Consider the following 14,744-nt stretch of genomic DNA (forward strand, 5'->3'; position numbering starts at 1 on the left):
TACACAGAGCGATGTTACATGCAGCAGCACATAACGGTGAAGACAGTCGAGGTTGTAGTGATACACAGGTGACGTACAGTTAAGAGGGAGTGGGGAGACGGACACAGAGAGAGAGGGTGACGGAGTATCGATGGAAGCAGAAGGGAGGGGAGGAAGGAGCAGGATGTCTCTGTGCATGCCGCCGCACACACACACGCACGGGACCCAGCCTGGTCACCCCGCCCATGGTTGCCGTCTTGTAATCCTCCCGTGAGTGAGCAAATTTCTTATGGTACTCTATGCTGATGCGCGCATCTGCCGACCTCTCTCCCCTCCCCTCACCTCACTCTCGCCACCGACACACACACACACACACACAAGCGTTCCCATCCTTCACTGCTGAACGAAAGGATGTTGCGGGCAGAGAGTAGAGTGTGGAGGTTGGAGGGGGCAAGAGAGAGGGAGAAGGAGAGAAAGAACGACGCCGCTTCTATGACCGCAGCCAACTGTTGGCTGGTGTGGGTGGCACGCCTGTGTCATCCATGCGAGCGATGCGCACATGAGGGTTGGGCGCACCATCTCAAGGTAGGTCTGTGAGAAAGGAAGAGCTTCGAGTGCGTTCTCGTGCACAGATATAAAAGAGGAAGGTGAGTGCACGCGATGTTGGCAGCACCGTCGCATTGCAGATCACATCCGCGCATGGGCATAGTCCACCCTATCCCGTGTCCGCGATTGCCGCAGCGAATTCGAAAGCCACGCCGCCTCGCGCAGAAGAGAGGGTCAGTGGGAGAAGATAGAGCACAAGCTGCATGCACACCCTCTTTTAAGCCCACTGCGGTGCCGCGTGTGTCACATGGCGACTCAGGGCAGCCTAGCCACGCATGTAGAAGCGCTTCTGCCGCCGCGTCTTGCGCGCCCACTCCTCCGCCGCGATGGGCAGCCACTCCTTCACGACGAGCTGTACGCCGCCGCGCGGCGTCTTGGCCGACCTCTTTGCCTTTGAGCTGCCGCTGCTGCGGTCACTGTTGGGCGACACAAACGGCAAGTTTAAGGCCATCTCCATCTCGTGCAGACTGGCCTCGGCAAACTGGCAGAAGGCGTCCCGTTCGGCGTCAGGCAGCTGAAGCTCCTCCGCCAGAGCAGCCACGGCAGCCTTGTCAGCCGCACGAAGAGCAGGCTGACGCCGCGGTTGGGGTGGCGGCGCCACGGGCTGGGATCGAGAGCGGGAGATGACGCTACTGCCAGCGCGGTTGTTGACACATGCGGCGGTCTTTGACGCGCTGTGCTCGCGCTTCGCGCTTCGCGGTAGAGTGGAGGGCTGTGTGGCTGCAGCCGTTGGCGATGACAGCGACGTCAATGGGGGCACTGGTGCTCTCGCTGACGCCGTCGCTGTCCTACGCTGCACTTGGAGTTGCTTGCCGGCGGAGCGGAGCACCTGGGGCACCGGACTCTTGCCTGTCGCGGCCGCTGAAGGCTTGGGCTGAAACCCACGCCCATGCCGGGGCAGCGGTGCATGGGCGCGCACTCGTACACCCGCATCGCCGGATGCTGTGTTCCTTCGAGTTGCTTTTAGCGTTCCGCCAACTCTGCGTTTGGGCACCGCGGTTGTCGCTTCAGTCGCTCGAGCATCGTTGCCCTCCACGTCGGCGGCACGAGGCGGTAGGTGAGGTCGGAAGATCGCGGCAAGCTCGTTGTATGCCTCCTTCTTGCGTGGCGGCACGATGGCCCAGGTGCTGGAGAGGTCCGCGATGAGAATGGGAAGGGGCACATTGAGCCGGTTCGGGTCCGCCACGAGACACCCCATGACGTACACCGTGAACCCGCTCACCTGCTCTGGCAGGATGCCGTAAGCAAGGAAGACGTCCACCGACGGAGGCGAGACGAGCTGGGAAGCTGCCATCAGATCCGTGTTCGTGAGGTACTTGAGGTGCTCACGGGTTCCCTTGAGCACCTGCTGCTTCAGCCGCTCCCGGCAGTGCTCCTCCATAATCATCAAGCGCCGCACGTGCGTCTCATGGGCGACAATCTCACGCGCCCACCGACGCTGCGCCGTCTTCATGACACGCAGGTAGACCTCCAGCTCCTCCACGGCCTGCTTGCCGGCTGCCGAGCTCGTACCAGTCACCGGAGCAGCACTTCTCGGCTTGGCGGCGGCGTGGCACGCGACCTTCGTCAGCTGGTACGCGCTGCTGCGCATCCTTTCGACGAGCGGAGACAGTAATGCGCGCAGCGGTTGGTTCGACGAGCTCCCCCAGGTCTCTGCGTATGTGGGTATGAGGATGCGTGCCCGTGGGTGTGTGTGTGTGTGTCGACGGTGCCGGACAGAGAGAGAGATGTAGAGAAACGGAGAAACGGAGAACGAGCTGGAACCTCACACACACGCACGCACACGCGCACACAGGCAACTACGTTTGGCCTAGGCCCGCGTTTGATGGCTGTTGTGTGTGTGTGTGTGTGTGTGACTGCTCTTTGTTCTCACGGCTATGATGTCCGTACAGAGGTGTCGATGGTCGAACACGATCAACAGAGACACAGGACAGGAAGGGGGAGGGGGGAGGGGAGGGAAGCTGGTGACGAAAGAGGAAGAGAAGGAAGGAGAGGCTTGGCAGCACTGCCGCTCCCGTGCCGCTGTCGCTGCGAGTGCGATAGACAATTTGAAGAGAGAGGAGAGACAAAATTCCGGCCTACGGAGACCAGTACCCGTGTGTGTGTGTGTGTGGTGTCGGAAGGGGAACGTATCCAGGTCTGCGCTGTCTTCTTCAGCTTCTTTCGATCTACGTCCTCCGTGAACAACTTGAGGGCCAGCACGCCTAGGCGCAAACGCGCACACGCATACACATATTCGCATATGCATATGTAGACTGCTTCTATGGCCTGCCCCGCAGCTTCGCACCTCCGCCCACAAGCTTAGACTCCTTCGCGTGTCCGCTTGCGGCCCCTGTCCGTAATGCCACGGCTAGCGTACTGCGAGATGTCGGCCATGTCCTGCGCGTTCACCCACTCTTGTTGGCGAGGGAAGTGCAGCCGCACCGCACCGCCTTGCATTTGCCGTGCCGGCGGGATTCGAAACGGCCGCTGCGCATTCGCCTCTGCTTTGGGGTAGTAGGATGTGTAGAAGGCGCTGCCTCCCGAAGGCCCGCCGTGCCCTGCCTTGCGCTGAAGCGTGCCGAAGCCAGTGCCGCGTTGACCAAGCGCCTGCCTCGCGTAGATGTCCGAGAAGATGGGGCTCACATAGCGGACGACCGTGGTGGCGGCGCTGTGGTGAACACCCGCACCAGCGACGCCGGCAGCGGCAGCACGGCCTCCTGCGCTGAGTCCGGCCGCCCCCTCACTAGCGGCGACGTGTAACTGATCGAGCAGCTTCCCTAGGGTTTCTCTGGCGTGCCCGTTCGACGCCGGGTCGGCTCCTTCCTTGACTCCCGCGCCGCCACCTGCGCTGGCCGCTCGGTTGGGAGACGACGACGACGCCATCGTCACCTCGCGGCGCAGCTCTTTCAGCAGGTCCTCGAAGAACGCAAGGGACGTGCGGGATGGCGCGCGGAAGTGCTGCGAGCGCACGAGCTCCAGGTACAAGGCGGCCCGCGCGGGCTGCAGACTCTCCAGGGTGGACAGGCACGCCTGCAAAGTGGACCGGAACGCCCGCGCCTGGGCTGCTGTGAAAGACGGGGTCGGCACCGAGTATGATGCGGAGGGAGGCGCCATGGCAGCGGTGGTAGCAGCGGTTGCGGTGACGGTGGTGGACGGCGACGGCTGTCCGCTTGTCGTGGCTGCCGCTGCGATCGCCAAAGATGACGAGGATGTCCCTGCAGTGGATGTTGCGTTGCTTGAGACTCCCGTCACGCTCGCGGCCTCTGCTGCCTCCGCCTTGGCAGTCCCCTTCTCCATCGCCGTAAGCAGCTCCGTGATCAGCGGCTCGGGTACAAGCCGGCGTTGCTTCCATCGGCGCACAAGCCGCAAGCACTTCTCACGCCACGCCGGCTGGCCCGCCCCGTGGACAGACATGAAGGCGGCGGGAGCCAACGTCCAAAACTCGGCGAGGATGGCCTCCAGCGCCTGATCAGCCTCACTCGATGTGGAAGGCGAGGCGGAGGCGGTACGCGCGAGTGTAGCGTCCAGCAAGCACAGTACCGGAAAGCACGACTCGACCCGGTCACTGGTAAAGCGCTGCGCCATGGCGACGGCAATGCGGTGCGGCACGACACGCGCTTGCAGCACAGCCGCACTCGCGGTGTCCTGCACGTGCGCGATCTTTTCCTTGGACTCCCTCTGCAGCTCATCGAGGGTAGCCTGAAACGCGTCCATAGCTGATAACGATGACGACGGTGGCAATCGCTGCTGTACGGGGGTATGTATATACTGGAGGGGAGGGGGTAAGGGGGGGAGGGTTCCTGAAGGTTGCAGCAGGCACAGCAGCGCGGTGGCGGTGGTGGGGAGAGCGTTGCGCGAGCCCACGAAGGGGGAGAAAGAGCGCGCGCATTCCGTGAAACGAATGGAAAGAGGAGGGAGACGCCCAAGAGGAAAAATATGCATAAAAGAGGAAAGTAATCGAGTGCACAAGTATACGAGGAGCGAAGAGTAATGAAAGGGGGGAGAGGGGGGTTGTGTCGCTGTGTACTCCCTCGCGCCGTCCTTCTCCCGTCCCCCTCCTCCCTTCGCCTCTCTCGGTACCTCCCACGCGTGGGTGCACCGGGAGGCAAGACACCGAAGCGTGCCCGGAGAGCACAAGAGAGAGAGCGGGGAAGGGAGAGGCAGATCGGTAAATTTTATCTCTGCGCCATGGGACGTGTAAGTGTGGCCTGCCTGTGCCTCTGCCCATGGGTGCGTGTGTGCATGTGAAAGCACAACTGCAGGACAATATAAAAACCACCAGAGCACGAGAAACGATGAGGTGTGAAAGCGAAGGTAGCAGAGACAGAGGGAAAGAAGGGGGAAGGTGTGCCGTCGGCCTGCAAGGAGGTGTCAAAGGAACACAGTGCCTAAGCCCCTCAGCAATGTCCACCGTCACCACCGCACCACCACCACCTACCCAAGCGCGCGCCTTCGCTTTCTTCTCTGGCTTCTTCTCGCACCATCGCTCACAGGGGGAAGCGTCGAGCCAGCGCACGATAACTGAAAAGGAAAGAAAAGGGAGCCGAAGGAAGCGCTGTGCCACTCCATCACTGCCACGCTTGCGTTCTTGTGTGCTTCGTGCGTGTGTGTGTGTGTATGCATAGGCACTGATGGAGCGTGTTTGTGGTGCAGCAGCACCAGCAGCAGCGAGGAGTAGCAGGAACTGTAACCGCTTCGGATTCCGGTGTGTGCGCGGGCACGATGCAGGAACAGGGGAGACAAAGAACAGGGGAGGGAGGGTGTGGCAACGAAAAGCGCGCTGTGAGAGCAGGATACTGCATCTGTGCACACAGACACACATGTGATGGGCGCGAGAGGAGGGAGGAGCCCTTGCCTGCACATGTCCCAGCATACTGGATACACGCACCTTTTGTCTTCTGCACTGCCAACCTCCATCGAGCCCCCCTCCCCCTCCGCCTTGGCGCTCGTCAACGCAGTCGCCGCCCGTGTGAAAGGTATTCGTACACTCGCTCGTCACGATCACGCTTGCGGTGCGGGTTCGCATGCATGTCGGCAGCAGCAGATGCACGCGCCGCATCGGCACTATCGCTTCGATTTGTAGCGCACTCCTCCGTGTATATGCCCAGTGGCGGTATGCATGTGCCCATGGATGCGGGGACCGATGAAGACGCCGAGGGAGGCTGCGGCCCCGCGCCAGGCATAGCGAGCTCCTCCGTTCGAGGGCGACGTAACGGCGGTACAGCGCCGGTGGATGTCATCTCGGCAACACCGTGCGCCTCCTCCTCCGCCAACATGCTCTTCTCGTGCTGGCGCATGGCTGTCACCGTCAAGCTATCTGCTGTGCGCTTGCGGTCGGCGAACCTCGTGACGCCGGCGGGCACAGACGGGTACCAGGTCAGCGCCAGCGGCGGCGGTGCCAGCACGTCGTCAGCGGTGAGCTGTGTGATGAAGCTGGAGTACCGCCCCTCGGCGTACGCTGCGTACAGTGCCTGCAGCGTGCGCGAGGAAAGCGGGGAGCAGGGTTCGCCGCGGTTTTGCTGCTGCTGCTGACGGGAAAGGGCTGCTGTGATGGGATCCACAGGTGATGTGACGCCGAAGGACCCCTCGGCGGCGGCGGCAGCGAGGGGGTGCATATACAAGCGCTGGACGTCGCGGTTCGCCCCACATCGCTCGGTCTGCGCTTCATCTTGCTTGGCAGCCTCGTCTTCCTCAGCGCCAGCGTCGGCAACGATGCCGTGGTCGATCTCTGCCGGAGCGACCACGCCGGTCGCCTCGCTCTCCCTCACTGAAAGCGACGGAACTGATTGCGGAGGGTCAATGGAACGCGGCGACTGCAAGTGACAATCATGACTGACACTGATGAGTGGAGCAGACAAGAGTGCTGAAGGTGCGTCACTGGCCACACCGCTGTCAGGCGTCGAGACTGGCAACGGATAGCACGAAAAGCCTTCTCGTCTGGCGTAGTCGTCATTGGTAACATCTGTCGATGACGCAGCACCCACTGTAGCTGCAGCAGCGTTGCACGTGTGCGGCTGTGGCGGCACCACAACCGTTGACATGTATGTGCTGTCGTCAGCTTCCGGCATCGCGTATGCCGCCAGCGATGCTGCGCTGAAGGGCACACGCGACGTCATGAACTCCGAGACGTGGGCCTCCACTATGTGCGTGTGTGTGGTGTTGCCGTCGTACGGAGTAATGCTGCTGGTGAGACAAGGGAAGGAGGAAGGCAGGTGAGGCTGAGGAGTGCACCTCCCTCACCTCCGTTTTCCGCCCTCTCTATGCTACTCAGCAGCGCGTTGTGCACACACGCACACAGTGAGAGATGCTTATCGTGCGACTTGGGCTCCCCTTCATGCAGTATGCGGCGCGGGAGATAACACAGTGTGAGCAGGAGTGGGCACATACGTGCGCACGTGTAAAAGCGAGAGCGAGGAAGAGAAAGAACGCGAGAGTGTGCAGACGGGCGTGAGTGCGGCACGGAAAGAGGTGGGGTAAATGGGGTGAGTTGTCGGCCGTGCCTCGGCCACACGACGCAAGCGCCGCTCCTGTTTGGAAACGCCTTGCCGCGACGCTGATGGTGGATGCGTCAGCGCACCCGCCATCCGTCTTCTGGCACTCGACGTCGTCGACACAGCCATGCCTTGCACAAAGTCCCGACCCCCCCCCGCGTGTTGTTACGGCATGCATTCTCCGTGAGAAGTCACGCGTGCGCTCATCAGAAGCCGTGTTAGCGCTCAGTTCGAATCTCTTCCCTCGTTGTGTTTTCTTCGTTTTTTTTTAGGGCGACCACTCGGCGCGAACGACAGCAGCGCCACACTCCACCAGAACGCTCCGCACACAAAGCGCGCGCGGACGGCTGCGGCATCGCGGGGGTCCTCGTTCACGCAACGCCACATCAGCCCCGCATGTTCGCGTCAGCGCACGTGAGAGACACGCACACGCTGTCCCGTGCAAAGAGAGAGGATGTGAAAACATGCACGAGGGAAGAAGCTTGAAAGAGTCGCCGGTGAGGCGCCACGACCCATCATCGCTGCCGTCCATCGGCGCACTTCACGACTCGATGGCTGCTGAGCTGCTCGACATCCATCTAGGCACACATGCATGGCTCCAGCTCAAGCTTCTGTCCGAATGCAGACGCGCCTTCAGGCATTACCACTGCATCTGGCGCCACAGCACTCCCATTGGAAACGCACACGCACGAGCTTGTTTCGTCCACAACCCGCCGTTGATGCCGTACCCTACGTATGCGCCAGTGGCTTGGGTGTGAGCACGGTTATCGCCACCTTCGACGAGGGTACATCCGCCACCACTGCCGCAAACGCCTCACGGGATGCCGCGCCACAGAGCACTATAACGGGCACAGGAGTTAATGGAGATGATGGCAACAGCATGCCACCTTTCTCCGGCGCTTCGGACTCGACATCCTCTGATACTGCGGTGCACTCTGCCGGCTGCGCCGCACTCGCCACGTCGCGTGCCATATCCGTCGCCACCGCCTCGAGGAGTGCAGCAAAAAGATGCTCCGGTTCCAACAACGCGTCCACGAGCACGTCTTCGATGAGGGTGGAGGGCCCCAAAGCCTCCTTGCAAGTCTTTGCGTACGCTTCATGTGATTCCGGCGCCATGCCATCACGTAGCAGGAGTTTCACGCTGACGCCGCCGCCCCTCATGGGATGCTGCCTGAGTAACGCCCTCAGCTCAGCACTTGAAACGGAGGTGCAGTCCACGATGGCCATAAAGCGCTGCTGGTCTTGAATGGCCCGTACACGCACGTAACCCTCGAGTTGAAAGGTGCCGCGCAGCTCTGCGTCCTTGGCGAACGCCTCCTGCCACGTGGACGGACGCCCATCGGCCAGACCCGATTGAGCTGACAACAGCGGCGCCACCTGGTCGACATCCGTCCACACTGGCAGCTGGTGGCCGCGGCCAAGTGTGTGCAAGGCGTACTGAACGGCAGCAGACGCCTCGTTGGCCCCCGGAGCACCAGACGGGGCTTGTGTCTTGGCTGATGCATCTGGTGACGCCCGCCAGGTTACCGAAACGCTGTTGTGTCCGGTGCGGTGGTACAGCACCTCACCCGTCACGGCAGACCGTGTCACTGTCAAGATAGAGCTGAAGTGCCTGTATACCAGCTGCGCGAGGGAGTTGACACCGCTGTACCGTGTAGACCAAACGGGGGTATACGTCTTTAAGATCGGCCAGTTGCTTCGCAGACGTGCGAGCAGCTCCTGCTCCGTCCAGCCCTCGTACGGAATCTGAGTTGCAACCTGGCAGAGGGTAGAAGCCCAGCTAAACGGCACGACACTCACCACACGATCCTTCGCGTTGCCTCCTCTTCCGTTTTCGATGACGGTCAGGGTGAAGTAGCAGTGGAGCTGCAGTGTTCGCCAGACTGCTGTCCGCCACGCAGCAGCAGTCGTGGATGGTGCACGCTCGTTCCCTGTGCTCGCCGCCTTCGTGTCCACAAAGCCACAGTGCCGCTCGAAGACGCCCTCCATCTTTTCCGCCGGCGCTGCCGCGTGCCCAGCAGCCAGGCGCAGAAGGCGAAGCATTTCTTGCTTGCGGCCAGCGACACGCTGCAGCACGTCACTCGGAATGTCATCGCTTGCCGAGGAGCTGGCTGTCGCGGATGTGGTGGAGTGCCGACGCCGGTTATCGAGGCTAGCGACAGTTCTCTCTGGGGTGCCATGACTGGAGGACGCCGCAGGCGCACAGAGGCACTGATGCGACGACAGCGGCAGCGTTGAGGTAACCGTGGAAAGACTTCGGCGAGCGCTGCATGTGGAGCCACAGACATAGCCCGCCACGGCACATGTGGACGCGGCTGGGGCAGCCCTACGCAGCAGCATGGCGCAGTCGGCGAAATAGTCGCGCGTGTGTGGAGCTCTGGGTCGTGTTAGCAGTCGTTAATGGTCTCTCTCTCTCAAGGCAGACAGACAGACAGCCGCTGATCTGTGAGGAGCAGGAGGGTGGGGAGAGGGGACGCTCGGAGAGTGCAAGCCAGTGTGCCAGGAGCGCACTGGCGGACAACTACAAAAGCGCGCAAGAAGGAAGATGTGTGAAAGGGCCGTGTCAGTGGAGCGAAGCGGAGGTGGAGGAGGCACGTGTGTGGCCATCAACTGCCGTGCATGCGGGGGCTTGGCAGGAAGCACATACGGCATCGAGGGTCGCAGCGACGCACGCATGCACATCGTGGAGGTGTCACGTGTTGGTGTCTCCCCCCTCCCTCCCCTTTATCGAGAGAAAGACAGAGCGCCCTACTCGCTTCGATGTTGCTGTTACTGCTGAAAAGATGGGGAGGCCAGAGCATGTAAAAGACGTTAGCGTCAGTGTGTTAGATCGAATAGCGCTTAACGGTGCATCGCTGTCGTTGCTGCTTTGGGAGGAAGAGTGTGACGGAGGAAGGGAGGGACGGGGTGGTGATGCGCATCGCCCCACTTCCTCCCTCCCTCTCTCTCCCCCCTTCAGCCCTCGCTTAACGGTGGGTTGGTGATTGCAGAGAGTTTTCCCAGTTTAACGTCAATCCGCTGATCGCTGCGATGGACATCCTCGTGGCGCTCACGCATCGTATCACGGACGCAGAGAGAGAGAGAGGCAGAGTCGTATGGGTTTGGGGGTACGTGTGAAAAGCACCCGCGTGAGGCAAGAGGAATCGCAGGACCGCCCCGCTCGCCCTGCAGTCTGCACATCTTCTGTCGTTTCTCTCCCTCTCCCCTTCGGCGACAGTCGGGCGTGACTACGCCTCCTGCAGCGTGTACTTCCACAGCCGCTGCTTCACCTCGTGGACGTGGCTCATTGGCACACGGAACAGCACCACCTCGCCGTTGCTCCCACCCTCTTCGCGAATGTCCTTTAAGAGTGCCTTCAACGGCTCATCCAGGTTGGTGTTGAAGACGTGCATCGCAGACGGCACCTTCACGTTCGGCTTCGTGTAGCGGAACGGGTTGCGCACCACGAGTTTCATGGAGGTCAGCGCCACATCAGAGGCACCAGCGTTGGTCGCGGCAGACGTCTTGACCTTCCCGCCCCTCAGTGAATCCGCAGACACACCAGCAGCAGCAGCCAAGGCGGGACCCAGCGCCTTGAACACGACGTGCGTGGACTTCGCGATGGCGTCCACCAGGGCTGCCTCCGACGCATCGTGCAGCAGGATGCAGCGACCAGGCCGACCCACGCGGGCCGTACGTCCGGCGCGGTGCACGAAAGTGTCCGAGGCCAGCGCGTCCCGCGGCAGGTTCAGCATGAGAACAGTGTCCACCTCCGTAAAGTCAAGCCCACGCGCCGCGATATCGGTGCACAGCAACACCTGCGCGACACCGCAGTTAAAGTCTTCGATGGCGGCCATACGATCTAGCTCGTCCTTCTGCGACGTGAGGCCACGCACGATGAGCGACGATGACGACGAGAGCGATGACAACGATGCAGCGGCAGCCGCAGCCGCAGCGCTCTTACCGTTGCCTTTCTTGCCGCCTTTCTTCGCGCTGGGCGACGACGTCGTCGTCTTCGCCTCAGTAACCGCCGCGTTCGTTGTCGTCGCCGTGTGCAGGCCGGCCTCCAGCGCCGTCAGCTGCTTCAGTGTACCGAAGACGACAACACGGCCATTAAAGGCGGTGTTCTCCGTCAGCAGACGGATCGCCGTCTGCACGCGGTCCACCACGCTGCACGTCTGATGAAAGCACTCCAGGTGCGGCGGCAACTTCGCCGATCCGACGGTAACGAGTTGGTAGTAGTACTTCTTCACTCCCAGGAAGCCGGCCTTTAGCACCCAGTTAGGGATGGTCGCACCGCAGAGGACGTAGTGGTGCGCGCGAAAGTCGTTCAGCAGGCCGTCCGCCAACGAGCCGTTTGCCTTACGGATGAACTTCAGCAGATTCTTCATGCGCCGACCCGTCGCAGAGAAGCGTGGACCGAGGGTGATGTCCACCTCATCCACAACAATCGCACGCACACGGGCAGGGGAGATGATGCCCGCTTCGCGTGTGTCCCCGTGGCCCGCGATCGCCTCGTCCTCATTGTCATCAGACATGGACGCCGCCGCGTCGCCATCATCGTCGTCCTCCTCCTCCTCCGCTGCTGCAGCTACGGCTTGCTGCGGCTTCCTCGCACTGCGGGGACGCTTCTTCCCAGGCAGATGAGCATCCCGCTGCGCCTCCGCCTCCTCCGCGGCAGTCGCGGCGGCGGCGACACGGTGGCCGCGGATCGCCACGTCAATGCTGCGCAGTGTCCCAACAAGGATGTCGACGACCCTGCCGTCGGACGTGGGATGCAAGTCGTCGAAGCCGGCCACGGCAATGCGCAGGGTGGTTTGCTTGCCGTAGACCCTCTCCAGCACACGCTTCGTCTGCATAGCGAGGTCATTGCTGAAGACGAACACCAGCAAGAAGGGGCCGGCAGTAGCGCCGACGTTTGCAGGTTGCTGGTGCTGCTCCAGAAGAAGATGGCGCTCAATCAGCGGCAGGGCGTAGGCAAGGGTCTTGCCGCTGCCGGTGCGACTGTGCAGAATGACGTCGCGACCGTTGAAGATGCCGCGGTAGCACTGCGCCTGGCATGGCAGCAACGCCTTGAAGTTCATCGTCTTCTGGAGCACCTTAGCCGTCGAGGCCGTCATGAGCGCCGTCTTGACGGAGTTGGCGCGGTGATGGGGATCGGCCAGCGCATCCTCAGCTTCCTTTCGTGAGAAGTGCAACTTCTCTACAATCACCTCCTTCTGGAGACGGTCAAATGCGGTGTCCACGCGCTCGTCCGTGTGGAAAACAACGGTGCCCGTCTTCTTGGCCTTCCTCCGGTGACGGTGCGCACTGTCCGCCGTTTCCCAGCTGTACACGCTCATGGGTGACGGCGGTGATGAAGAATGCGGATACGGATAACGGAGAGGTGGGCGGGGGGAGGAGGGCCGCAAGAAGAACTTTTAGCGAATGTGCGTGACGTTGAATATGTATTCACCTGTTGTGTGCGCGCGGGTGTTTCTGCGTGCGTGCCTGCCTGCTTTGCGAGCAGTGGTGGTGACGTGTCCTGCGCGTTCTCGCTGTGTCTCTGAGTGCGCAAGAGAGAAAGCGGCGGAGACAGAGGATGAAGCGGGGGCGGGAGTGGGTGGGTTGCAGGGCCCGTAGTTGTAGAGGCACTTCGAAAAAGGGGTTCGGGCGTGGGAAGATAGAAAGAGAGAGGAGAGGTCGTGGGAGGAAGTCGCAACATCACCAGTCTCGCACCGCCGGTGAGCGTGCACACACGCACAGGTCAGTGCCGGAGGTTAGCTGCGAAAGCCACCCAAAGCAAGAGAAGAGTCACAGCTGTGGTGGTGCCACAAGGCGCAGCACTGCAAAACCTGGGTCTGCGCCTCACGCGGTGATATGGAGAGAGGCGGTAGAGTCCGTGCGCCGTATCTTGTGTATGTGTTCGCGTCTGTAAGGGGTGCTGACGCAAACGCCCGCGTCTGCCGCGTTGTAGGCCACTCTCATTTCCTGCGCTGGAAAAACAACAGGGATGGGCGACTCCGCTTGGCTTCCCATGAGTAGCACCGCGCAACGGATATGGAGAGGCGATTGGAAACGGAAAGCCAGACTGCTTCACCCCGACCACCATCACCAACCCCGCTGCCGCCCACAGTCGCCTCTAGATCAGCGCGCACCCCTTGCCCATGGGGTTGCGCGACGTGTCGGCACGTGGGGAGAATCGTTGCTGACGAGAGTACTCATGATATCGTCTCGTCTTCTCCGGAACTCACCTCGGTGATGCTCACGCAACTCTGCTGGGGCATCCATACCATTGCGTCGTCCTCCTCGACGCACACCGTTGTCACCCGCCTAACTGCGCGTGTCGGCACAGACGCTGTCTCTGCAGCAGAGGCGCTAGGAGCCGCTGTAGCTCTACAAAAAAGGTCATCGAGCGTGCGCATCAGCGGTGGGGGCGAAGCTCCAGCTGGGCCCGCGGACTGCCCCCGCTGAGATGGCGTGTCGCTCCTCTTGCCCTCTGCGGCCTCGCCGAGATGAACGTCGAAGTGGACGCAGTCATCACTGACGTTTTCGTCCTCGTCACCATCGTCGATCTCCACGACGGCCTCTCGTCCCGGCCCACGCGCAACTTCTCCATCCCGTGTGCCGCTCCGGTGTCGCTTTCGCGGTGAACCCCCGCCAGGCACAGCTGTGAGTGCAGATCCTGCTGCGTTGGCCGAGAGCGCCGAAAACATGTCCGCCAGGGAACGCTGCGGTGACGCCGACGTCTCTCCGCCAGCACCGCCTGTGATGCCGTCGTTGCCCCCTTCCGTCGCCTGCAGTAGACGCAGACGAAGCCCGATGATCGAGAGCTCAATGACATGGAGGGGAGGCATCGTCAACACACCGCTCGAAGGCGCGGCAGTGCCCGTTGGTGCATCAGGTACTTTACTCGGAGGTTTGGTGGGAATATGCGGCGACGGCAGTGGAGTCGGCGATGCCGGCCTCCGCTCGCCTCCCTTGCCCCTCGTGGTCACCCCTCGCATAAGCTTCACAAACTCGCGCAACCCCATGCCTGCGATCTCGCTGGCGTCCCGCACGTTCGTCGGAAGTGGCACTTGCGCGCGATAGGATCGAGTGTGCTGCCCACGACGCGCCTGCTCAGCGGTGACGTACGCGCGCAACACAAGCACCAAACTTCGGCCCTCTTTGTGGTAGCGCGACTCGTACTCGCTTAACCGGTGCCACAGCTCCCCTGCCAGTGGCGCTATCCACAGCTGCGCCGCTGTCCACGAGCTGCACGCTGGGTGGAAGATCTTACTCGCCTTTATCCCCCGCGGCAACGCCGGATCAGCAACAGTGTCACTACCCAAGCCGCGTAAGCGGTAGAAGGCGTACAAGCCCATCCTGCCCTGGGCATCCGTGCAGTCCTCGCCACCGCCACCATTGTCGACTTTGGTGTCCCCCCTGCAAGCCGCAGAGGCTTGATCGACGTGGCCCTCCCTGTCACCCTCAGCATCCGCGCCGTCGCCCACATCACACGTCCCGTCAAGCTTGCACAGCTGCGCAAGCGGCACAAGCCACGCCTCGCGGCACTCCGTCACACCGCCGCACACAGCGCTCACAGCGGCGCCGAGCTTGCCACCAAACCCGCGCAGCCCACTCAGCGGCAGCTCAAACAGCGCACTCGCGCTCCGGTCAGGCAGCAGCAGCGTCTGCTGGTTCGGCTTGTGCGTCGCGCTGATGCACTTCGCAAGCACGCGGTTG

The 14,744-nt window shown here is 62.0% G+C and overlaps 5 protein-coding genes across 5 annotated transcripts; all 5 read right to left on the reverse strand.

Annotated features, from left to right (window-relative positions):
• Nucleotides 1-850: 850 nt before the first annotated feature.
• Nucleotides 851-2,176, reverse strand: LDBPK_210630 (hypothetical protein, conserved; the record flags this gene model as incomplete). Its single annotated transcript, XM_003860532.1, has 1 exon — nt 851-2,176. One exon carries the CDS (start codon nt 2,174-2,176, stop codon nt 851-853), a length of 1,326 nt encoding a protein of 441 aa, XP_003860580.1.
• Nucleotides 2,177-2,886: 710 nt separating this feature from the next.
• LDBPK_210640 (hypothetical protein, conserved) lies at nt 2,887-4,281 on the reverse strand (the record flags this gene model as incomplete). The annotated part of the gene is made up of 1 exon (XM_003860533.1): nt 2,887-4,281. The coding sequence occupies one exon, from the start codon at nt 4,279-4,281 to the stop codon at nt 2,887-2,889; it is 1,395 nt and encodes a 464-aa protein (XP_003860581.1).
• A 1,235-nt stretch (nt 4,282-5,516) lies between these two features.
• On the reverse strand, nt 5,517-6,683 carry LDBPK_210650 (hypothetical protein, unknown function; the record flags this gene model as incomplete). The annotated part of the gene is made up of 1 exon (XM_003860534.1): nt 5,517-6,683. One exon carries the CDS (start codon nt 6,681-6,683, stop codon nt 5,517-5,519), a length of 1,167 nt encoding a protein of 388 aa, XP_003860582.1.
• Nucleotides 6,684-7,787: 1,104 nt separating this feature from the next.
• LDBPK_210660 (hypothetical protein, conserved) lies at nt 7,788-9,398 on the reverse strand (the record flags this gene model as incomplete). The annotated part of the gene is made up of 1 exon (XM_003860535.1): nt 7,788-9,398. The coding sequence occupies one exon, from the start codon at nt 9,396-9,398 to the stop codon at nt 7,788-7,790; it is 1,611 nt and encodes a 536-aa protein (XP_003860583.1).
• Nucleotides 9,399-10,285: 887 nt separating this feature from the next.
• Nucleotides 10,286-12,379, reverse strand: LDBPK_210670 (RNA helicase, putative; the record flags this gene model as incomplete). Its single annotated transcript, XM_003860536.1, has 1 exon — nt 10,286-12,379. The coding sequence occupies one exon, from the start codon at nt 12,377-12,379 to the stop codon at nt 10,286-10,288; it is 2,094 nt and encodes a 697-aa protein (XP_003860584.1).
• Nucleotides 12,380-14,744: the final 2,365 nt, after the last annotated feature.

This window comes from Leishmania donovani, chromosome 21, assembly GCF_000227135.1.
Source record: "Leishmania donovani BPK282A1 complete genome, chromosome 21".
NCBI classification, from domain to species: domain Eukaryota; phylum Euglenozoa; class Kinetoplastea; order Trypanosomatida; family Trypanosomatidae; genus Leishmania; species Leishmania donovani.